At 51.7% G+C, this 24,994-nt stretch overlaps 1 protein-coding gene across 1 annotated transcript in view; it reads right to left on the bottom strand.

The window, feature by feature from the left end:
• Positions 1–24,994, bottom strand: part of COL15A1 (collagen type XV alpha 1 chain) — a 100,691-nt gene that overhangs the window by 4,460 nt on the left and 71,237 nt on the right. The window contains exons 22-38 of the mRNA XM_059142411.1: positions 24,887–24,922; positions 22,992–23,054; positions 20,471–20,539; positions 20,325–20,360; positions 17,630–17,683; positions 17,469–17,528; positions 16,114–16,182; positions 15,959–16,000; positions 13,324–13,369; positions 11,185–11,265; positions 10,525–10,574; positions 10,321–10,422; positions 9,276–9,420; positions 6,119–6,183; positions 4,360–4,488; positions 4,151–4,210; positions 3,365–3,418 (exon numbers count right to left, since the gene is read on the bottom strand). Of these exons, the coding sequence (XP_058998394.1) occupies positions 3,365–3,418; positions 4,151–4,210; positions 4,360–4,488; positions 6,119–6,183; positions 9,276–9,420; positions 10,321–10,422; positions 10,525–10,574; positions 11,185–11,265; positions 13,324–13,369; positions 15,959–16,000; positions 16,114–16,182; positions 17,469–17,528; positions 17,630–17,683; positions 20,325–20,360; positions 20,471–20,539; positions 22,992–23,054; positions 24,887–24,922 (1,161 nt within the window). The remainder of the gene's footprint in view (positions 1–3,364; positions 3,419–4,150; positions 4,211–4,359; positions 4,489–6,118; positions 6,184–9,275; positions 9,421–10,320; positions 10,423–10,524; positions 10,575–11,184; positions 11,266–13,323; positions 13,370–15,958; positions 16,001–16,113; positions 16,183–17,468; positions 17,529–17,629; positions 17,684–20,324; positions 20,361–20,470; positions 20,540–22,991; positions 23,055–24,886; positions 24,923–24,994) is intronic.

Below are 24,994 nucleotides of genomic sequence, written 5' to 3' on the forward strand. Positions count from 1 at the left end.
GCTGGAGACTCCTGGGTCTGCCCTAGTTCAGCTTCCAAGAGGGATTTAAGCCAGCTTTGGTACTGGATCCCAGAACTCCACCACGCTGGCTGGCCTTGCCCATTCCTTTACTCCACGAGTAGGTTGGGGCTGATCATGAGGGTCCAGAGGGAAAGGCACTGAAAGGAGAAAGTCAGGACATTTCTGGCTAAGACTGCTGGGTAGACCCTTTTAGAAACTAGGGGTCACACAGTAACTCAAGCCTCACATTCCTGCCACCTTGGGCAGCGGCCAAAATAAAAGTCGTTCCATAGTCTGTTTTCTCCCACACTTCTTCTCCCCAAACCCATGCCTCTCTCCCAGCCTTTGTGCTGTGCCCCCTGGAATACATTCTGTGGCATGTGTCCAGGAGTCACCCTCTCCCTCTTTGATGTCACCTCGGAGAGGGCTGGCCCAAGTCCCCAGAAAAGAAAAATATTTCAAAAGGTCTTAAACCAAAAGACACGAAATGAGCCCTGTGAGATGAGGCAGGAGGTAGTCAGTGCTTCTCTCCCCATTCCTGAGCTGCCTCTCCGGGCTGAACGTCCCCAGCACCAAGCTTCTACATGGCCCAACACCAAGGGTCGCCATGTTGGCATTCTCCCACTCAGCAAGGGTCTGGCCGCCATGAACCACAACATTCAGACCATCCCATACAGTCCCCCCTGTGCTTCTTGGGACATTCTTCTCTGTTTCGCCACCCCTTTCCTTCCCCATTTTGAAGAGAAGAGACCACGCATGCCACACCTCCCAGTTTCTTCCTGTTTTTCCATCCCTGGTTCTGCCTGCATCGTCAAGCTGGATAGAGGTCCAGGTCAAGCACACCCTTTGCCCCCTACCTGAGACAAGCCTTCCCCCGCAGCCCTCCCAGCACCAGCCTGAGGATGAGGAGGCAGCTGCAGCCCGCTGCTCGCTCACCAAGACCACTTTCAGGCCACCGAACTTCCAGACTCACACACAGGCTCTGTCTTCCTCCTTCCCACTGACCTGAGGACCAGCACCCGAGGGACAAGGCCCTAGGGTTCCACAACCTTCCAACCAGCATGCTTCTTGTGGCTACACCCAAGTGCAGTCACCAGAGGATGGCATCCCGACACCAGGGGATACCTGAAGAAGGGGCACAGGTGCAAGCATCCCTCGAATCCCATCCATCTCCACCTTTTTTTTTTTTTTTTTTAAACAAAGATGCATAAGGAACTATCTGGAATGATGGCTGTTTCCAAATGGCAAGACGGGGGGCTTTTGTGCTCTCATGTCTGTATTTCTCTAAGAGCCAGGACATTTTTAATAATGAACATGTTATCATTTTTATGAAGACAATATAAGTCCAATAGTCAAATGTTAAAAGGGTGATCTGGGGAGTGGTTGTAGTTTTGGTAAAGTTATTGGGGATCTACTGTTCCCTTCTCCATTATTTTCATTTATTGCCCAGATTTTCTATAAAATACACATGACTTTAGAATGGATAAAATACTACTTTAAAACATCCTTCAGCTGCTGCCCTAACTTCTCCCTTCATGGCCGAACTTTTGGAAGGGTGACCTCCCCACGCGTCTCTCTTTCCTCATCTCACCTCCTATGTCCTCTCAAACACTCGGAATCTCATTGGCATCCCCTCTATGACCCAGATATGCTCATCTCTGGCTTCTAAATTTGGAGGACACCATTTTGTTCTTCGGATGGACCTCTTGGCATCTTCTGACACTGCTGGCTTCTACCTTGCTTGGCATTCTTTCCTCCTCTCGGGGTATGGCTTCTATTTGTTCTCATGATTCTTCGATCGGCTCCTTTCTGCTTTTGCTCTATGCTCTCCAGCCCTGCTCAGTGCACACACTCTCTTTTGGGAATCCTACCACCCTCCTCACCCAGGTCACAGCTCGGCAGAAGTCTCCCAGGTCCGTAGTACCTCCAGATCAGGCCCCCAATCCGACTCCTTCTGGGTGGCCTCCATTCACATATCCTATGGGTAGCTCAGACTCACTGTGCCCCCGAGGGGGTCCTGACTGGTGAGTGGCAATACCCCCAAGAAACATGTTTCTGCTGCGAATCCAGGCCTTGTTCTTTGAAAACATCCCAGAACCCTCGTTAAAAGGCATGGCCTTAGGCCATTCAATCTCATTGTCCTGGCTACACTCGATTCGGCTGGGAGTGGGCAATGAGCCCAAGATGACCCCTGCAGATGATCTCTCCACACAGACCCTGGACAGAGTCAGGTGTACTGGGCTCTCCAGCTGCAAGACCCCCTGGAGCTAGGACCAAGGTCAGTGCCACGACAACCCAAAGTGGCATGCGAGCTTGTGGATGTGACCTATGTCTGCGTGTTGGGATGGGAGTGGAAAGGCGGCAGGAAGAGAGAACCTTGCAGAAGCCGCCCTGTCCCAGCGCGGACAAACAGCAAGGACAGGAGTTCCACAGGAGTCCCAGGAAGTTGTACTTCCTGCCGTTGAGTTTCAGGAGGTTCCTGCAGTGATCTAAACACCTTCACTTAAGCTCATGAAGGAAAAGGGGTCAGCGCTGTCATTCTGGCAACACAACGACCCTCCGGAAGAAAAGCAGCACCCTTGACGATCCAAGCAGAAACCCGGGCATCGTTCCCGATCGCCCTCATCCCCGCTGCTCCATATCTGTACCAGGGACCAAATCTGTCACTCCTGCCTTCTTATTTTCTCCCCAATCGTATTTTTCTACGTGTTCACCACTGTGATCCTGGTTCAAGGAATACAATAGCCACCTGACTGTCTTTGGGCTCCTGGGCCTGTCCCTTCCGAACCATGTGTACATCGTAACCAAGGTAATCTCTGAAATGCCAATCTTAGAGACTCTTTTCTTGTTTGCGACCCTTCAGTAGCTCTTCATTGCCCGCTGGAATAGGTCAAAGCCCTTAGCTTCGCTTACAGGCCCTTGCCCTCTGCAAACTAAACTTCTCCCTTCTCTGCCTTAAAACCTGCCTCTTCAGCCAGATGAAAATACCTGCTGTTCCACGAATGCCCAGTACCTCCCCCTGCCTCCCGCTGTTCCAAATCCCCTCTGCCTCGAGTATGTCCACTCTCTCCCACCCCCCTGCCTCTCTCCTGCTCTCAACTCTCCTTTAGGTCTTAGTTTAGGGGCTCCCTTTAATAAAGAAGGCAGGAATTTTTGAGGTTCCTTGTTCCCCCAGCACCCAGTGTGTGCCTCGCCTCAATGACTTACCAACTATCGTAACTCCCTGGTTTTTGGGTTGCCCCCCCTGCTAGTCTCTATGCATCTTGAGGGGAAGGGGAGGGCTCCAGGCACAGGGCGGGGGAGTACACATTGGTGGACACACACCCAGCACCTGCAGGAGGGAAAAAGCATGAACCGTACTTACAACAGGTCTGTCGTAACTGACACTTGAGAGCGGCATCAGCGGAGGCAGATGTGGCTGTCACATAAAAGAGGAAACAAATGGTCCTGAATAAGCATCCAGTCTGATCCTCAGCACACACCAAGGGGCGACTGTGATGCTTTGCATTGTCTGTTATTGTCTCCAGGACACTCTTAGGAGTTTAATGCCTCCCCCTCCTTGGGTCCCCCCTCCCCAACCAGGAAGACAGGATCCTCAGGAAGGGAGGGAATATTCTCCAATCTTTTACAGAGAACACAGAACTGAGGAAGCAGAAGACCGTGTCTTAGAACCAACTTATTCACTTCAACTCAGAGCCTCTGTTTCCCCGCAAGGCAAGGTGGGGATGGCAAGACGTGCCTCAGGGGGTTGCTGCAGGGCCAAAAAAATGGACAATGGAAGTTCCTGATGGTATTATCAGGCAAAGAAGTCAGAGTGCAAAAAGTAAAGGGCTCTTCTAGACCACGTATGCCAACCACGATTTCACAGGGGAATAAACTGAGACCAAGAGGGGTTGGAAACCCCTCATTGCCCAAGAGGATTTAGCTATGACATGGAAATAGCAGGCCTCCACCCTCTGGGTACGGTTCCTGCTCTGCTCTCCCATGAGAGCATTCTGTTGGCATTTGGGAATTTCTGGGCTTCCGCCAGGGACTAAACCATGCAGAGCTGGCTGGGCAGAGGTTGGAAAGCTTGGTTCTGGACACCGAGGGGGACTTCGTGGATGCTGATGAGCGAAGGCGTGAGAAGGAAGGCAGGGCAACTACTCACATTGCTGGAGAGCGCGGGGGGTGGCGGGCTGTCGGCAGGAATGGGGATCAATTCTCCCAGCTGAAAGAAAACAATACGTTGAAAATGAAACATCAACCGGAGAGTGTCAGCCTAGTTTCAAAACAGAAAAATGGCATTTCCAGGGGGTAGATCATTATTTTTAGAGGGTATCTGCAGGCTTCTTGTTAAAAGGAAGCTTAAGAATTTACCTGTAATTTCTTCCAACCATCTCGGACCCGAATGAAGAACTCTGTGCTGTCCCTCAGGTAGATGAAGGTCCCTTCAATGACCAGATGTGCTTTCTGCAGCATGTCATCCATGGTGCTAAATGCTGTCACCTGTCAGAAAGTTTTCCATTCCCAACAGTGCCGTTATCGCTAGAGTAGTGGCAGGATTCCCCTCACAGGCAGTGAAAGGCTCTTTGTGCCTTTGAGACATATGTAACTTCATTAATAGCCAAAGGACATTTCTTTATGAGGAAACAAAAACACCAATTAGCTCAGAGCACAAATTGGAACTGTAATGAATAAAGGAAAATAGGAAGATGATATTCTAGGGGCACAAAGACAGTTAAACTATACAGAAGGTTATCTTTCTTGGGTCTTGGCATCGGCAAAACCATGGGTACATTTTGCCGCTTGGATCTGTATGATGGCTTGGTGGCCGTGACGTTGTTAAATGAGTTTAACTCTTGCTAGTCCTTTTTTTTTTTTTTTTTTTTTTTTAGGATTTTATTTATTTATTTGACAGAGAGAGATCACAAGTAGGTAGAGAGGCAGGCAGAGAGAGAGAGGGGGAAGCAGGCTCCCTGAAGAGCAGAGAGCCCAATGCAGGGCTCAATCCCAGGACCCTGGGATCATGACCTGAGCTGAAGGCAGAGGCTTTAACCCACTGAGCCACCCAGGTGCCCCAACTCCTGCTAGTCCTTAAAGAGTTTCAAGTTTGCTTTCATTTGGAATAAGAAACGCAAGCCAGTGGGCCATTCCACTTAGGTCTGGAAAATTTTTGCCCAGTTGGGCAAAAAAGATTGTACAATTAAATAGATTTCAATTACAATAAATTGTAAAATTGTAAAAATTAAATAAATTAGATTTTATTTTTATGAAAATAAAAAATTAAACAAAAAAGTTGTAATATTAAATACATGAGAGGCAATGGGGGTCTGTAATTTCTCCGTCTAGAAATCGTCTAGGAAAAGATCAGCTGTCCATCTTGGCCACTCCAGGAGCAGCCACAAAAGTTACCAAAACCTGCTGAGAGGCATCATACCTCTGAGAAATATCGGCCAAGAGAGCCTATATTTTTTCATCTTGACTGAGAAAGAGCATAAAAAGTTAGTTTTCACCTAGTCTTGAAAATCATGACTTTGGGCATCAAAATGGCTTAGACATGCCCCAAAGTCACCCAATGTCAACATTCTGTCAGCTGCTGGGTGGTTTTTTTCCTTTGACAGCTACATTTTTCAGCTAAAATCCAGCCAAGATCTCAGAGCATTCCCAGGACTCTGGACATCCTTGCGAGGTGTTTGTCCCTCTTCCTGGGCATGGTAATCATCTCTGAGCACTCGCTACGCTTTGGGCCCACGGTGTGCAGGGGAACAAATGTACGAGAGATGTCCGGGGTAAGGAGCAAGAAGGTGCAAGGACCCAGGGGAAATCTGATCAGCAGGGGCCCTGCCTTGAGCCTGCTGATACTCTGATGCTTCTGGTGTTGGATGTAATCGAATTGGTTCTTGTGACCGTTTATAGTCAATTAAGAATTAGAAGGGTGGAACCAGAGTCATAAATGATTTTGTATTCTCTCCTCTTTTTACCTGGTAAGTCACCTAAAGACACCGTAAAGAATTATATGGTCATGGAGACCTAATTCTTATCTAAAAAGTGTGCCAGCCCCTACACCCCATAGCTGAAATTCTAAGGAAACCCAGCCAGAGCAGAAGGAGAAATGAGCAGTGGTAATAATACTGACCAGGTTTCTGGATCCAGGAAGCCCTGGCTGTCCTGGAGGGCCGGGCGGGCCGGGAAGGGCCACAGCTAAAACAAAGCAGAAAAGAGAAGTTACAAAAAGGCACCCTCTCCACAAAACACCTCAGGTGTCGGTGGGGGCGGTCGGTCACCGAGGGGAGCCCTCACAGCCCCATTCAGAGCACTGTGGAGCCCTGAGCCTAGCAAGCGCAGCTGGGGGGCTGTGGGCCCAGCCTGGGACTCCGCCATGCTGACAGGTTTGGGAGAGAGCTGGGCTTCTTGACAGTAACTCCACATGAAGCCACACTAGGACTTTCTCAGTTTTGCAAGTGACTGCATCCTTATTGTTTCTGTTGTTCATATAGGACAGTCTGAGTGGAGTTTCCAAAAATGTCTTGAGGAAACAACAAGCTCCCTGAACCCCTGCTTCCTCACCTGTGAAACGTAAACCAGCCTTTCCTCTTCCCTGGGCTGTAGTGAGAACGGAGAAAAGATCGAAACCAGGGATGTGCTTTACACAAATGACACAGGATCCCGCCAGAGGTTCGCAGTGTCTGAAGAGTCAGAGCCCTCTTCCCTAGAAAATGCTCGAGCCCGTGCTCTCCTTCTACCTCTCCAAACCCCGCCCCCCACTCCCACCCCCAAATCTGCAAAGCTCTTGGCAGTTCAGGATGTTTTGGCAAGTGCCCAGTAAAATTATCCTATGAGATTGCTCCTGGGCAAGGAAGTCCGCAGTTCTGACATAGGACTTGAAAATCATTACATAGATGCTGAATGTCCAGCGAAGAGAGGGTTGCAGGACCTGGGTTTGGATCTCAGCCAAGTCCTCAGGATGATTTGTGACCTTGTACAACTCTCCTAGCCCCCTGAGCCTCAGTGTCTTCATCCATGAAATGAGTTTTATAATAATATCCATTCCCTCTCCCTCCGGGGTCGCTGCGAAGATTAAGTGGGCTAATTGATAGGACATTTTGTACCCGGGGATGGCGTGCCCTAGGTGCGACACAGTCCTTCGTCAGTGGAGCGAGGAGACCTGAGTGGCTGTGAACAACAGATTCCCTGCGTCCTGTAGTGTCCCTCCTCCCGCCACTGCTGTGCATCCCCCAAGGTTATGTTGGCTCCTCTGGTTTCATCTGACCAGGAACTTCTTTCTTTGTTGGATGAGGATCCTCACTTCCTCTTTCTCTTGAGATCTTCCTTCCCTACGACCCCCCACCATTTGGATTCAGAAGGCACCATCCTGTTCTCACGTGATCCTGCCTTCTGGCGACAGGTGACTGGCCCAAAGCTGGGCATCGGGGCCAGGCCAGGTTGGTCAGAATTCTTCTCTAGGCCTTCTCCACCCCAGGACCTTTCAGACTAAAACCGAGAAAGAAGGCCAAGATTTCTAGCTGAGCGGTGGAAAGTCTGAGCTGTCAGTAACCATATTTCCCACCGTGCAGGGGATGTGGTCTGTGGTGAAGAAACGTGAAGCTAGCACACAGAGAGAAGCCGAGACCGGAGATGGCCAGAGAATCCCTGCAGGGGTCGAGTCCCCGGTTCTAGGCTGTGCCCGAGGTGAAGCTGTAGGCCGGGCCCTCCCACAAAGAAAGATTCACCTCCTTCTTCACATCCAATAAATTTCCCTTCTGCTTAAGCCAGGTTGAGTTACATTTCCATCACTTGCCGCCAAAACCCCCCAAAAGCCCAATCCCAAAGCCACCTCCTGTGTAAGGTTCTCCCTGATGTCCCTGACACTTCCCTTCCCAGGGGTCCTTTCGTCACACATGGCTCGTGCCGGTACAAACAACAAAGGTGACACACTCATGCTCTGACTGCTGCTTTTCCACCATGGGCTGGGGAGGCAGGACATGGGCTTAGGAGCTATGCTGATCTAGGTCTGCTTCCCATCAGTGCCCCTAATTAACCATGTGACCTTGGAAACATTTGTGGGTCTCACTTTCCTCATCTGTGAAATGGAGATGCGAGTACTTTCCTTGAAGGGCTCTGTGAGAATTCCATGAAATGACGTAGGAGAGTGACGAATGGAGTGCTGGCGCTTAGTGAACGTTCAGGAAAGGGAGATTTTCCTCTACTTCACCTGTTTGTTGTTTGAGGGAGTGAGAGACCTCTGGGTAGGGAGAGTTTTATAGAGGGTTTGAATCGACACTTGTCCTCGAGTCCCCTGAGGGCCGGGCATTGACAAAGCAGCCAAGAAGTTCCCACCCACACATGAAAAGGTGTTCCACGTCTCTAGGCTGTAGGGAAAGGCGAACAAAAACCAGCGCAAGCTCTCTGTTCATGGCGCCGTCTGGAATAAAACGGGTAGAAGACTAACAAAAGTGGGTGGCAGCGAGCAGACACCGGGGCCGGCCTGCGCTGCTGGAGGGGCTGCAGAAACAGGGTGGCCACTTTGGAAAGCAGGTCAGCAGGTCCTCAAAAGGCGAAACAGAGTGAACACGTGTCTCTGGCACCTGGCAAGGCCAGGCCGAGCAGCACACCCCCGGGAGACTTGAACACATATGTCCACCCAAGAATGCGTATGCGAATGTTCCCAGCAGCATTATTCCCAATAGCCGAGAAGCAGAAACAACGCGGTGTCCAGCAGCCGAGGAGCGCAGCAGCAGGAGGTAGCGGGTGCACGCGGCGGACTGGCACTCAGCCCGAGTGAGGAAGGAGGAGCTAGGGCACACTACAGCATGGTTGAGCCCAGAGGGCATCACATGGAGGGGAGACAGCCAGACACAGAAGGCCATGTGGGGTGTGAGCCCTCAGACAGGACAGGCCCAGAGAGGCCAAGCCAGAGCAATAGCAAGTACACTTTCACGTGCCCGGGTCTGGGGCGGGGGGTGGGGGAAGGAGGGCAAGAATGACTGCTCATTGGTGCAGGGTGTCTTTTGGGGATGATAAAACGTTCTGGAATGAGAGGATATGGCAACACGACCTTGTGAATGTATTAAAGTCCACTGAACTGTACGCTTTGAATGGGTAAATGTTATGGTGTATAAATTATACACCATATAAATTATACACCAGTTTAAAAAAAGAGAGAAGAAAGAAAAGCCTGTCCAGGAAATAGCTCTCTGTCACTCAGTGTGGCCCGGACATGCCACTCAGCTAGGGCAGCTGACCCTGAGCACAACAGCAGGGAAGCATGAAAGACCACGACGCACGGTACTAACCTGCTCCAAGGATCGCTGGGGGTCCTGGTGGCCCTGGGGGTCCTGGTGGCCCAGGGGGTCCAGGTCTTCCAAAGCCAGGAGGCCCAGGCAGGCCAGGAGCCCCTGGGGGTCCCTGGGGCCCGATGACAGTCTCCCCTTTCTGGCCCTGTCAAGGCAAGAGCACAGTAACAGAAAAGAAAATGCAGCATCACTCTCTAGAGGCCCCAGCTGTCTCTGTAGGTTGGTTAAAAGTCAGTAATTAGCCTCCATGCCAGGCACAGCTCTGGCAGAAGAAGAGCTAGAGGACAGCAGCCCAGTCATCATGTCATCATGTTCCATGTCCATGTCCATGTCTATGCACCGTGTCCAACTCCACAGAGCCCTGGAGTCAGAAGGGCCCCAACTTTGCATTTCACAGATTGGGAAACTCAGGCACAGAGAGAGGATGGGGCTTGTTCAGTGTCAAAGCGAATTCTCAGCAGAGGAGGAAGTGGACCCGTGGTCTCCTGGCTCTGCGGGGTCCACCCTCATGGTGAGCTCTGGAACCAGAGTTTGCTTAGGGCTCCTGAGGGTCATGATCCGGTCATTATCTCACTGGAGGTATAACCTGTATTTCTCTCCTGTGAGCTGGAGAAACTTGGCATCCCAAGAAGACCGAACCTATGTAGGGTTTCCTTCTTTGATGACATTTCAGAAGAATCAAAGAGCCCCCTCCTAAAGTATCTCCCTCCCCTTCCCTTCCGCCTTCATTATCTGATATGTTCACAATGAGTAACTCCTTGGGTTGAGTGAATTTTCCACCACTGACGTGAACAAGGCAATGTGGTGAATGACCTGGAAGTTGCTGGAATGCATATGGCCATAGCCTGCTCCCTTTCCTCCATGGATCTTGGCCAACCTCCCCATCAGTAAAGAAATACAAGGGAGGGAAGCCAATCCCCAAGTCCTGTCTCCAGCTTGTGATGCTGTGACAGACCCTTGACTCTCCAACTGCCTGGTCCTTCTGGGGGGCTTCAGGGAAGGCTGGGCTCACTGAGGCAGATGGCGAGCAGAAGTCACTACTCACAACCAAGCCGGGACTTCCTGGCAGGCCTGGAGGCCCCGACACAGAGAAGTCACTGTGAGAGTCTCCTTTTTCTCCTTTGATCCCCTGGTCTCCATTCTCCCCCTGCAAGCCGAGAACATTCAGTAAGAGTAAGAAGAAGTGGTCTATGACCTAAGCCCAAGCACTCGGAAACACCCGCCAAATGTCTGGTAGAGAAAAACTCACCTTCAAGCTGTTTAGAAAATGTCTCAGGTAAGCCGGATCTACGGGAGGGCCTGAAAAGGAAATGCTGTGTAAAATTCACAAGTATAACCTCAGCAATTCAAAACCAAAAGTCTCCAAGGGGCACCTGGATGGCTCAGTCAGTTGGGCGTCTGGTTCTTGATTTCGGCTCAGGTTATGATCTCAGGGCTGTGAGATCGAGCTTCACACTGGGCTCTGTGCTTTCCTTCTCTCTCTATTCCTTTCCCTGCTAGCATGCCCCTCTCAAATAAATAATCTTTAAAATAAATAAATAAATAAGTCTCCAAGTTGGCAACCATCATTATTCCCTAGTGGAGGTGACCTTGCATTGGTTTAGCTCACAGAGTAGGTGCTGGACTTGGGCCCTTAGGCTGGGCCCCACAACCCGGACACTGTGGGATCCTGGGCATGTCCCTGGCCCTCTGTGGGCCTTGTTTTGCACAGGAAGCATGAATGATTGGAAATGGTCTCTCCTGCCAATGTTCCATCGCATGTATGTGTGGCCCATGACTGGGTCTCTCTAGAACTCCATGGAGCTTGCGGTCAGTGTGGTAGTAAAATGTGTCTTACTTTCTGGCTCAGTCGGTTGGATTTCTCATGAACAAAGATCCAAGGCAAGATCCAGAACAAGAGTTGGAATACCTGGTGGTCCCTGGGCCCCCTGGTCGCCTTTTTCTCCTTTTGAGCCGGGAAGACCCCAGGATCCTTTTTCTCCTTTAACACCTGTCATCAAACACATATATGTTCTGTTTTGTTTTAAAAAAAAAAATGGAAAATCACCTTCATTCTATATAAAATGTTTCTGAGACAAGTTTTCACACTGAGCCCCTTTAGCAAAGTCCACTCAATAAACAAAGGCCTATTGAAGGTATGAAATCCTTTGCTAAATGATGGGGAGGGCAGAAGTAGATACATGAGACACAATTCCTCACCTTGCAAAGCTCTGTGTGCCTGGGGAGACGGACATATGAAGGATAATGCAAGGCAGGACAGAGTGAGTGCTAAACTTAGGGGCTGTAGTGCATGGTGGGGGCCCAGCGAAGGCTGCCGGTAACCCTCTCCTGGACAGCTACATGCACAAAGCCTCACAGGCTCAACACCCCGTCAAGCTTCCAGTGCCATCTCCTCTCTGCCTGTGCAATACAGTGGTGCAGGGGAGGAAAGGAATCTCTCAGGGGTGCCCTCAGAGGACACCAAGGGAGCTAAGTATTCCATGTACAAAGCTGGAAGGATCCCAGCTGTGTCCCCCACCACCATCTCTTAGGACTTATGAGAAGCGACCTGTCTCTCCAACTCTTTCTATGGAGGAGAGACAGGGAGGGAGCCTTCTGGAACTTCAGCATTGGGGAAGGGAAGCAATCCCCTGTGCCCACTTTGACGGGTGGGGGAGACACCAGATCTCTGCATTCCTAGTTCCCAAGAGGTGTGAGAGATAAACAGAGCAGTACCCTTGAGCCTAGAGATGGGGCTGGGGGCTCAGGCTTCTCAGCATGGGGGAAGGGGTGTGAGTACCAGAGGCATGATGCCGCCACCCTGGCCGGGGGTCAGCAGGGAGATGCAATCTCAGGGCGAGGGTGGGAATGCCTCCACCCACCCATGGTGAGATCATATGCAGTGGTGAAGCCCCAGGAAGGGGCTACTGAGCTCCCCACCACGGATGAGGGTGCTCACCGCAGGGAGCAGAAGTGACAGCCACAGTAAGTAGCAGGACCCAGGCTTACCAGGTCCTGTCCAGAAATGTCTGTTTCCTCCCCCTTGCCTCCCAGAGTGGCTCTATGAGGACAGGGAACCCCCAGGGATCTGAGACAGCAAATCCAGGCCCACGCTGCCTCCCCAATGTCCACCTTGCACCAGGGGCAGGGGCAGAGCCTTGAACTGGACCTGAGCATGGAGGGTCAAAGCCGTCTGGTTTTGCAAAAGCAACAGAAAAACCACGGGGCCAGATATCATCAGTGGGACTGCTGCCTGACAGGCCATGGACAAGAGAGGTCAGTCTTGGGGGGAGAAATGACCTTTACCCATTTAAACAGCAAGTGTTCAGAGATTCCAATCAAAAGGGGGACAAGCAGGGAAGTGGTGTGGGGACAGGGAAGCAGAGTGATTGCTCCCCTGCAGGCTCCTGTCTCCTGACCTATGCCCTCTGTGGGTATCTACTAATGAAACACCCAGAGCCAGCGCCTCTCACGCTCTCCTGCGTACAGACCTCCAGGAGGAGCTTAAAGGGAGCCTCGGACGAGCAGGTCCGCGGTGGACCTAGAGATGCTGCATTTCTAACGTGCTTTCCGGAAGTGCTGCTGCTGCTGGTCTGAGAGCACGCAGAAGCAAAGGGCTTCTGAGCTCCCATGGCCCTTCCCTGTATTTGTTCCTCACACACTGCATTATCATGGTTCTTAAAATAGTTCCATCTCATGGGGTCTAAGGGCCTGGGTGGCAGGAACGGCGTAGGATTCCCCTGCCGCAGCCCATCCCACAGCATGGGGTTCTGTCATGAGTTATGGTCTCTGTGGATGCTTTACGAACAAACTAACAAATGCACAGAGTACTTCCCGCTAGCTAGAAGTCCCACCAAGATGTACAGAACATGCAGATGTGTGACAAAACCACAAGAGGTGCCCAGCCCCACAGCACTGTCCCCGCGACCCCTGCTCCCAACCACACGCAGCTAGATCTTCCCAGTCATGAGTCATAGGTCCAGTGCTGGGAGTGGAGACCACCTTCTACAGAGCTACAAGAGTCTGGAAAAGTCCCACAGAACCATAAGGTGAAGAAGGGACACTGTACCATGAAAGGTGATGAGTTCTGAATTCCCAGCATGTGAGATGTCAACCTGGAGAGGAAGAGAGTCAAGGTCATAAGGCACCCTGTCATGGAGTCAGGCCCTTCTTGGGTTCTCCCAAACGCTCAGCTCCCCAGCAGCCCTCACTGCATAGGCCAAACCAGGCCTTCAATGTGGAGGGGGTGGGGGCGGTGGGCACCAGAGGCCTGGGGGACACTCACTGGCTGGACAACTCTGCAAAGGGAAGGCACAAAGCTTCAAGATAACAAATCGTGGCCAACTATGAGTGTCCTTAGCCTCCTTTCTTATGATTTCGTACTGATTCATGCCAGAGGTCAAGCATCTGAGTGAGCGATGTTCACGGTCACAAGGCTGGGCCAGCCATGAGCTCTGCTGCGGCATAGGATCAAGGAAGGACATAACGAACAGGAGCTGATGATGGGAGTGGTAATTAATAAGGGGGATTAGCATTTGGTTCAAGGGCTCTTCTAGACTCCATATTTGGAGTCAGGGGCCGGCCCCCAAGTTATCCTAGATAATCACTCCTTTGCAGTTCATTCCCAGACTCTTGCATTTTCTCATCTACAAAATAGAGCTACCTGCAGCCCTGCTTTTAATACCCAGCTTCACCCTTTGCCAGCTGATACGTAGAATCAAAGTGACCACTCTGGTACCGGGATCCTCCTGCTTTTGGATGGAGGGTCACGAGCTGCTCAGAGGTCACCAAGAGAAGAACAGGGGGCATGGATGGGAACCCCTACAAACAACACTTTGGAGCTAGGGAAGAAGGCTGCAGTACGAAGCTGATACCATGAGGCTACACCGATAGGGTCCTCCACTCCCAACGTGGGCGGACACTGTGGTGTCAGAAAGGGGCTGAAAGGGGCACCTGGGTGGCTCAGTGGGTTAAGCCACTGCCTTTGGCTCAGGTCATGATCTCGGGGTCCCGGGATCGAGTCCCGCATCGGGCTCTCTGCTCAGCAGAGAGCCTGCTTCCTCCTCTCTCTCTCTCTGCCTGCCTCTCTGCCTACTTGTGATTTCTCTCTGTCAAATAAATAAATAAAATCTTAAAAAAAAAAAAAAAAAGAAAGGGGCCGAAAGCAGAAGGGGCTTATAGCATGATGGCTGTGGACAGAGAGCAGTTCTCTTCCAAGTGTCCATTTTGAGAGCTGGTCCAGAAAGGTCCATGGTGTCCAGCCAGACAATGTGAAATCAAAAACTCATCAAAAATGCTCTGAGCTCATCACTGGTTTCTTTTCAGGGACCTCATGACCCCAGGGGCCATGGCTACGGCAAAAGGTTCTAGTACAGGCTGTGGTGACAGTAGTAGCATATTTACAAAGATCTCCAAGTTTGCCGAGTGCTGACCCATGGTTGTTCCATTGACCCCTGCAACCGTGTTAGCGGAGAGGGGCTTTGGGCACAAACTCACGGGGTCCCTAGAGCAAACAGGCTCTCCTTCTGTATGATAAGGAGGCAGGATGCAGCCGTCTCTTGGAGGTGTCCCTTCAGGCCATCACCATAACATGACCTGGCTTCCTGTGGTCCTCATGGAGATCTGGGAGGCGGCAGGCCCCTTGGTCATCTTAGTGGGTCCTGTCATCGGCCTTCTAAGCCAGAGTTCCCAGGCCCTGGGCTGCAGACTTGTGGGCCTCAAAGTTTTGACACAGACAGATGTCCAGGCAAACACGCAGCCAGACTGCGTCATTTTAAAGCTTCTGACCCAAGCCTCACCACCACACCCAATAAGCATCAATTATGAACCCACTGCAAGGAATCTTTGTAAACTGACATCTGCAAGCTCCTGAGAAGGGAGGCCACGCCTGTCTAGTTCACCCCTGTGTCTCCAGGGCCCAGCAGAGTACTCGGCTCTGGGCAAGTCCTCAATAAATACTTGTTGAATGAATGAGAAAGTGATCAAATGCCTGTGCGTGGGGACAGGCCCTCTCTCCCTGACCCTCCCCATGGAAACAGGACCCTCCCAAAACAGGGAAGTCCTCAGCGACAGTGCCACTGCCTAGCTGGGTGACCAGGCACATGCCTGAATCCTGGGAGTCACAGTGTCTATACCTGGTGCCTGATGGCCAGGGGACCAGAGGGACGACCCCAGCTTGTTAGGACCACGAACCTGGACAAGTCAGGGAGCTTGTCTGAGTCACAGTTTGCTCACTCACTACAAAGTGGATGGGAGTGCTCGCCTCTCTGGGTTGTGTGCTATGCAGCACCCCAGTTAGGAAGGGACATCCCAACTCAGTTGTAGGTCTTAGCCCACAGCTCCTAATGCAAAGAACACTGATTGGAATTGCTATATTTTCCCATCGATACTTTTAAAGGGTTTTTCTTCCTTCTTACTGAGCGGTTCCATGCAGGAAGCTGATGTGGTTACAGTAATGAGACACTGCTTTCCTGATCCCAATACAAGGAACACTCTGACAGCACATGCACCTTTAGAAGACCCAGTATGTTTCATTGCCACCGTCTGTTTTCTAGAAGCTTCCAGCTAGTTACTTCGGGGTGATGGGAGATATCGAAGAGGATGTCCTTGGACTGCAAGGGCTCAAGACAAAGACTGGTCACCTCCTCTAGGTTGCTTTCTATGCCCCAGTCTGGCCTGTAAGGCAGTGACTCCCCACTACTTACTGGCGTTTTGCAGTGTGGCCGGACTGGTATGGGGAAGACAGCCTGTGCAAAATGAGAACAACAGAAGTGAGGCCATCAGGACCCCTGACTCCAGCTTAGGCCAGTCCGGGGTCATTCCCGCGGAAGGTCTCCCTCCACCACCCCGCTCAACTTACTCCTTTGATGTTAACCACAGCTCCAGGGGGCCCCGGGGGGCCTGGAGGACCAGGTAAGCCAGGCGGGCCCTGAAGGGAGAAGAAAGGTCTTTTCTGAGTTCTGGTTATTGTGTGCACAAGTGATGTGGGTTATTTCCTCCAGGATTTGGGGACACGACTCGAAAAGAAGAGTCCTCTTAAAGTTCACCTCTCCCACAGGTAGGCCTGACACTTCTAAAGAGCACGACTGCCTCCAGGACTCCCAGGGCATCTTTATAGCAGCCCATGGTGGGGGGAGGTGGGGGTGGGCAGCAGAACAGACAGTCTCCCTGGTTTACAAATGGAGATAGAGGCCCAGAGAGGGGAAGTGACCTGCTCAAGGCCACACAGTTGGAACTCAGATTCTAACCCCCAGAGCGGGGCTCAACCAACAACAGAACCCACCACCTCTCCACCAGCACATCCCTGGTATGGGGTGGGGGGGCAGGAGGGGTGGGGAGGGTCCTTCACCAGACTCGGTACCGGGGAGAATGTATGTAAAACTCTTCCTCAATAGCAGAGCTATTTTCAAAGTCAGGTCAGCCCGGCCTTAACACCATACAAAGATTTCTTGAGCGTGGATCGGAAGCAGGACTGCTCAGCAGGAGGGGCGAGGTTCTGACCACAGGCATGAGGAGTTTGGCCTGCTCGGAAGCCACACTCATTATCCTAAGTGAAGGCAGGAGTGCCTGCTTTCCCTAGCAGCGGCACAGGCTTGATGAGCTTGAGCCAGTCCCCACAAGCTTTAGTAAAACTACATTCCTGATTTCCACACATTCAAAGGAGAGACAGTGTGGCGCCAACAAAAGGAGACTTAGCAGAGAGTGTGGGACACAATAGGTGCTCAATAAACATTGACTTCCTTATTGTAGACCCTGGAGCCTACTGCTGTCCCCCATGTCTGCCCTCTTGGGAGCTTCTGCCTAAGAAGCTGACTTGATACCAGCTCACGAACACGTCCTGAGCCCCTAGAGATGTGCGAAATCCCAGGACTGGGTATGGAGGGAAGACAGATTATTACCCCAGGGTCAGAAAACTGGGGTTGGAGACCAGATTTCCTGGCCACATCTGGATTGCTTTCTCTGTCTTGGATCTGAACAAGGAAGCTTCTGTTCCACTAAGGTGTTCTCAGGGACACAGATCCTCCCGAGGGTGAGCTGGAGGATGGGGAGGGGTTGAAGGATCTTTGAAAGGCAATGGAGGAAGGAGAAAAACACTCCTAAAGATTCTGTCTTGCTGGACCTGGCACACTCTCGGTCCTCCTTTGGGTACTGAACTCAGGGCTCTATCCCACAGGGGGTGGGGGGAAAGGCTGGGACAGTGGTCACGTCACTCACCGGCATCATGATCCCTCTGTCTCCTTTGGCGCCCTTGAGGCCATTCAGTCCCGGGCGACCCTGAAACCCACAGGTCATGCCTTAGTTAACCCACTCCCCAGCAGCTAGCCCAGCCCACGCGTCTGCCCCTCATGTGCAGTCGGAGGAACACTGACACCTACAGGTCGTCCGGGAAGGCCAAACTCTCCTTTGTGTCCAGGCGGTCCTTTGGGCCCCTAGAGGCAAAACAATTACCAGATTAGAAAGAACAGAAAGTCAAGAGCCAAGGCGATGGGGGCCACTGGCCTGCCTTCATGAGCAGGGGTGAGGATGAATCACGGAAGGGAGGAAGGGGGATAAGAGCCTTATGAAGTAGCCACCTGCCTGTCCCCTTTCTCCCAGCCTCTCTGCTCTATTCTGGGACCACCTGTTCCACCCCTTACCTCCCCTGGAGCTCCTGTAGGCTCTGCCCCGCCCCAGGCTCCCAACCCCACCCTTTCCGTTAGAGCTTAGGAAAGAACAAGAGATCAGGAGCTCAGGGCCTTGAGCCCCAGGTAGCAGGGTGCAGGGGTAGCTTAGAAGCTGGATCTATGCTCTAGGTCTTAGGTCCCAGGACGTGTCTCCAACTGGAGTAATGTAATCCTGCCTCATTCCTCATGTCCGCCCAGCCTGAGAACCCGCCCCAGGATTGGGCTTCTGCCTTGCTCCTACTCTCAGGACCAGAGTCTTGGGCTAGCGCCCCGATTCTCCAGAAGAGTCCTTGACCTGTGGACCCTTATTCATTCCAGCGCTGGCTTTCTATGTCTTCATCCTTCTAGAGACACAGCCCTGTTCCAATCTCCTGCAGGAACCCTCATGCCTTCTGGCATCTGGGAGATCCACGATGCATACGACCTCTTCCCAGAACAGGCTCTACCTCCAGTCTGCCCCTTCCTACTTCTGTAGGTGGGTCTGCCCTGTCTCCCAAGGGAATGCCTAGTTTAAGCTAAGCCCCTTCTTCCTGCTGCCATTAACATATATGTTCACGCCCTGGAAACTGGCAAATAAAGCTGAGTGGAAACACGCTCTGAACATAACGGACCCAGCCCACATTACTCCTCATGAAAGAAAAGCAAGAACAGAAGGAATCACAGGGCGCAGGCCACTTGGTGGTATGTTCTAGTGCAGAGCTTCTCAAATGTCAGTGTGCCCGGCATCACCTCAGGTCTTGTCAAAATGCAGACCCAGGAGGTCTGGGGTGAGGCCCAAGGCTTCACATCTCCAACAAGCTCCCAGGGGGTGCTGATATGCTGATCCATGAGCCACAAGCAACATGGCTCGAGGGAAATTGTACAGGAAGTGTAAGCTGTACAGGTCATGAGGGGCACGGCTGCCCTATAAGGCACCTTTATGCAAATTAGGAGGTGCTTCCTTCCAATCTGTACTTGGCAAGCTGTGCTCACACCAGACTTCAGTAGGAACCATCAAAGCAGCCATCCCCAGCAGCCTGCTGGCCACCATTGCTAACACCACTATTTCCCATGGGACCAGATGATAGTAAGTGGTTAACCAGTGGTGAACACAATACTCCCCCAGTCTGCCTTAACCCACAGTTTCTCCTCTGCAGGGCAATCCATTCTGCCTGACTTAAAGGACCAAAGGGCTCAGAAGGGCCTTTGAAGGATGCACCTTGGAGGTTATGGCCCATTCATTCACCGAAGACATGTGTCTTTGAGTCCTTTATCCCCAAGCCTGAGGTCCAGCTTCAACTGAAGAAACTCTGGGGGCAAATCTCCAGGCCAAAAGGCTTCTGAAGAAACGCTTCCTGGAGGCAGTGGGAAAACCCTGAACATGGAGTTTGACAGGCTTGGTCGAGATCCCCAATGTACCATTTACAAACTGTGTGACAGATGGCAGGCTCCTGACTCTCTTTGACTTCAGTGTCCTGGTCTCTAAAATGAGGATTCTGATAGTCACCCTTCCGAGTGCTGAGGATGAAATGAGATGGCGTGAAGTGTCGGTGTGTCTGAGCCACAGTGGGGGGCCCTACACCTCAATTTTCTTGTTCTTTAGTGGAGGGGGTGGAGACTATGACAAGAGAGGCTTGTAGTTCCTTCTGGAGAGAACTGGCAGTTTCCAAAACCATTCAGCAGCCCAACTGGGTTATGATTCCCAGAGCAAGTAAGGCAGGAAGGGTCCTATCATATCACCTCGTACTAATCCACTACCTTTCCCTTACCGATGGGAAAACAGAAACCCAGAGAGAAGTGGACTTGCTCCAGACCTCATGACAAAGGAGCCATAGATCCACAACTAGAATCCGAAAAGCAGAGAGGCTCTCTGGGATTCCTTGGAGGGGCTCCCGGGGCAATGCTGGTGAGCACGGGGTACCTGCACAGCACCATCCCGGCCTTCCCACCTTCCTGGACACGCGGCTCGACCACACTTCTGAGCGCGCCCTCCCCCCATCCCACCCTAAGCATCTGAGCTCTTTCTGGCCAGTAGAATGTGCTAGAGGTGATGTTCATCACTTTTCATGGCCTCTTTCCTCTCTCTAGTCCCAGCCTGCCCGTTGGAAGATGCCAGTGTGGTCTCGAAGCACCAGATGGTGGAGTCACAGGATGGAAGCTTCCTGGGTCCCCTAGTCACAGCTTGGAGGGAAGGGGAGAGGCCCGCCGAGGAACCACCACCATGGGCTTAGCGGGAGTGAGGAACACGCCTCTGCCGTGTTAAACCGGGGAGACTTCTACTGCTTTACAATTAGCTTACCCTAATCCACACGCATCGGGCCACCTCCTTTCTATTTTCACAATGGGGACAACTCAGTCTAATGGGACCCATGTATGATAAACCCTTCAGCCCCCAGACCAGACCCGGCCGAGGGCCGCACCGGCTTACCATTGGTCCCGGGGCTCCGTGCTCTCCAGGTTCACCCTAAAGCAGGAAGACATGAACTTGTCATTCAGAGGGCCACAGTCCATGGCGGGAACAAACCTGGGATGCTGACACAGATGGTTGCCTTCAGGGTCGGGTGACACAATTACCTTTTTCCCCTGCAGCCGTTCCAGCGGAATGTCCCCTGTCAGGATGGCACCTGGCTCTCCCTTCTCGCCCTGCAATTCAGAGAACCTTTGATGACATGGGGCTCCTCCTCACTGCCTGAGCCCCACATTCCTGTCACCCTGCCCCACCCCTCCAGCCCCACCACTTCAACATAACCTGTGTCTGGAGAAAGAACCACTAGCAGCCTCCTCAGGGTTATTGCCTCCAAACACCACAGGACCAGGCAGGGGTCCTGCAAGCTCCCCCCGCCCAGGACTTCCTAGTGTTGACAGATCTGCATTGTCATCCCCTACCCTCCTGGGACCAGCCTGACGAGGTCCCCCCAACCTCTTGCTACACAGCACCCCTCTGAGCACTTCTGACTCCCAATTATTTTGTGGCTTTCTTTCCTAACAATCTTTATTCTTGTTAAAACATCTGTAACTGGAAAAGAGACAGGTGAGAACACTAGGAGCCTCTCTCAACACAGAGGACTTGTGTCTCCATGTGGAACTTTGTCCCCAGTGCCAGGCTCCTGGGCAAACCTGATCGGGCAAAGTTATCTCAGCTGCCGGGAGCTCGGGGGATAGGGAGACTGGTGGCAAATCCCACCCCCAAATCCTGTCCTCAGCAGAGCCATCTCCTTATCCCAGGAGGCTGGTGGATAGAAGATACTGGTGCACAGAGAAGGCTGGTGGAGGAACCCTCGATACCACCCTGAGGCTTTGGCTCCAAGCTTCAGCGCTGGCCCCTGAGGGGGGGGGGGCTGGGCTGGACCCCACTAAAGTCTCCCTCCCACGGGGCCACAAGCAGCCAGGACAGTGATGCCGAAGCAAGCAGAGCAGCCTCTTCCCTCCGTCCCCCTAAGCGCCCACCTCATGTTCAGCTCTTACCCCTCCGCCGGTGAGGGAAGGCAGTCCTGAGCACGGCAGCAGCGAGAAGGACAAGCACAAGAGCGTTAGAGGCGGAGCGAGAGAAAGCCTGTTTGCTGTGAGGCCTGGCAGCTGGCTGGGCGCCCTCCCAGTTTTCAAGATGGCAGGAGATTAGGGGCGGCCATGGTGTGTAGATCCCTCTAGAAACTGTGTAAGGCAAGAGCCACTCTTGCTTGACCAGGCTTCCTCCCAAGCCAGAGCAGCTGCTTGCCAAAGGCCCAAGGCAGTGAAAAGCATCCCAGACATTGCCCCATGTGGCGCCAAACTTAGACCCCCTTCGTCCAGCACACTGCTCCCCCTCTCCCCAAGACTGTGGTTCAACAGACATCAGAGCCTCTGTTGGGGGACCAGGGTCGGGTGTTGGCGGGGGAAAGAAAGAGAGAAGCTTAATGCTCCCTCCTTTTGGAGAAATAACCACCCTCTGTGACTCTCAAGGCAGGCTCCAGGGCTGCTCCTACTGGCTTTGCACAGACCTTCGATGCAGCAGTGGACATACTTTCTGTCGGCTAGTTGCACGTCCGTTCCTCCTATCTTACTTCTGTGTCCCTAGTGCCTACTATGGGAAACTGGCTGGCACACCCCAGGGAACAGAAATGCGGCGGATGAGCACACAAATGGATAGATGAATTAATGACCCAGTCCCGAGTCATTTGCAATCTGTGTAAGGATGTCATTCTCCACCTTATCTATAAAAACCAACTGGGGAGTTAATTCTAAGAGGCAAAGGTGGAAGGGTATAAAGGTCCACTCTTTGTCCTGGGAGCTCCAAGGACATGCTTTTTATTCCAAAGCTTTTGGACCAAGACTGCCATCCAAATGCAGAATGCCCAGCTTATAATTTCTAAATGTCAGCATTCATTGTACTCATTAATTATATATTTTTTATTCAATAAATGTCTTGACTGCCATCTGTGTATCAGGACCCACGCAAAGCACAGAAACTATAGAGAAGAAACTGGCATGTGGCCTGCCCTTGGGGAGTACACACTCTAATGCGGGGGTGCCCAACAGGGAGTTAGACAAAGCACAGCACCTGTGACAACACTCAAGGGCGTGTTGAGATCTTTTCCCAAACCGAGATGATAATCCATTTCTCCTCCCATGGCCCACCTATACCTTGGAGGACCATGGAGATTAGAAAAGTTAAGAGCTGGGGACTGATGGCTAATAAACACAGAGTTTCTTCCTGGCATGAAAATGTCCAAGAATTGGGTGCACCTGGATGGCTCAGTCTGTTAAGTGTCTGCCTTTGGCTCAGGTCATGATCCCAGGGTCCTGGGTTTGAGCCCTGAATCAGGCTCCCTGCTCAGCAGAGAGCCTGCTTCTCCCTCTCCCTCTATGTGCTGCTCTGTCTACTTATGCTCTCTATCTCTATCAAATAAATAAATAATATCTTAAAAAGAAATAAAGAAAGAAAAGAAAGAATATGTCCAAGAATTGGATAGTGGTGACAATCCTTTAAGGGATAGCTTCTGTGGTACGTGAAGGATATCTCAGAAATTTTATGGAAGTTAACAGTGACTTTCAGCCATTGGGAAATACTTGGCCAATTCTGGAGCGTGATGTCACTCAACACCCGGCTCCCTCTTACCTGTTCTCCTTTCAGTCCTGGAAATCCAGGCACACCGGTGTCCCCTTTTGGTCCTCGAGGGCCCTGGAAGGAATCATCAGAGGCTATTTTATGGTTTATTAAGATTAAAATGCTTTAGCCAAGTGGAATTATTTTTTTTCAAAAAGTAGAATATGAAGGGTCATTCTGCTGGTGGGAAGAAATCCCCATGAGCCAGGAAGCCGTGATCTGGCAGGGTCTGGCAGAAAGAAGACAACACTGAGCAAAGGCTTCCTCTGACAGCCGCCACTGGAACAGCCTCGTCCTGCTGCCTCGGGTGGCCCTGTGGGTCCTTCCAGGCCATCCCATAGCCGGCCTCCACCCGCCATTCACCTTCCGTGACTCCTACTTCTTCTCTGGCTCCCTACCACTTATGGGGCAAGATCCAGGCAGCCCAGCCTGACACCCAAACCCAGCCCAGACAGCCTTAGACCTCACCCCCTTCTCCCTGTCACCCCACCAGGGTGAGCCTTTCCCCTTCTCCTCTGGGCCTCCGCCCACGCCTGTCCCCTTGCAGGAAGGCCCGTTCACCCCCTTGAGGAGCCAAGTTCTGCACACCCAGCCAGAGCTGACCTCTTCTCAACTCCAACAGACGCTCAATACCTGTGACGATGACTCACAGCCAGATGTCTGCCCCAAAAAGGCTCACACGCTTTACTGCCATGAAACTTTCCACTAGTCCCTGTCCTCTCCGCTGGGGTAATGGGTGAGTTATGCATGAGAGCAGTGGCTTTCAAAAATTTGTGATTACTATTTTTTAGCGATGAAGCTCTCTGCCATCCTTTTTCAAACAAGACTTAAATGAAAACCCAATATATAAAATATGTCAAACAGAGCTGCTTTATTGGAAGCTGCCTTTGTGGCCTCCTCTTTACTCCCTAGAGTGGCCCTGTAGGCTCCCTCAGGAACGCAGAACTACTCATCTAGAGGAAAACGTATTCTGGAACATGCCACCAGTTTGAAGCCACCACGCCGGGGCTCAGAGGTGTGGCCTCTTTTCCTAACAAAGAGGTGTCCTCCTCGGCTGCCGCTCTCTCCTGTGTCTAAGGGTTACTTCATACGTATTTTCAGTGTCATTTTCGGAGATGCTCCTTTTACAAAACGTAAAAAGTTCAGAAAAGTAAAAAAGAAACAGAAAAAAAAAATTGTGTATCATCCCACCACCAAGAATCAATTTATGTCACAGTTTTGATAAATTCCCTTCATTTTCCCCGAGACTGTGTATAGGCCTGCTGGCAATGGGACGTTCCAGAGCTGTAGTGTCTTGGAGAAATCATGTAGATTTCACTCTGGAGCCTTGAGCTTCAGCACAGGTTCCAAGTTCTAGACAGAACTGATCAGTTTCTACACAGAAACGCATATTCACCTTCCACAATGGAAACTCCAGTGGGGTTTCCTATGAACTATTGGACTTCCGGTCTATGATTCCACTTCCCCCATCCCCCATCTCACTTTAGGAAACTGATCTGCTGGAACTGTATCGACCGTATCTATCTATCTACCAACTGAAATGTTTGACTCATCCACTTGCATTCATAGAAAGCCAACCACGGGGTCTGGTTTCCGCTGGTACTGTGGAAGAGAGAGATAAGACCCAACCTCCACACGCTGTTCATGGTAAAATTGAGGGAAAAAATGACAAGGACACAAATAACTGTTATTCAGGGCAGAAAAGAATCATGGCAGAGCTGAAAATAAAGCCTATGGGTCTCAGAGGAGGAAAGGATCCCTCCATGTGGGAGCCAACGAGGACAGGTTACATGAACAAGGTGGCACCAGAGCTTGGTCATGCAGAACGAGAGTGGCATTCCACGGGGAAGGAACAGAATGAACACAGCCCCAGAGCACAGAGGGAGGAGGGCCACTGTGGTACTTACTGGAAATCCTGGCAGCCCGGGTATGCCCTCCGGACCCTGTGACATAAGAAAAACCAAGCAGATGGGTGAGGAGTAGCATTTCCAGCAGGAGGGAGGCCAGCAGGAATG

This window comes from Mustela lutreola, chromosome 12, assembly GCF_030435805.1.
Source record: "Mustela lutreola isolate mMusLut2 chromosome 12, mMusLut2.pri, whole genome shotgun sequence".
Lineage (NCBI taxonomy): Eukaryota > Metazoa > Chordata > Mammalia > Carnivora > Mustelidae > Mustela > Mustela lutreola.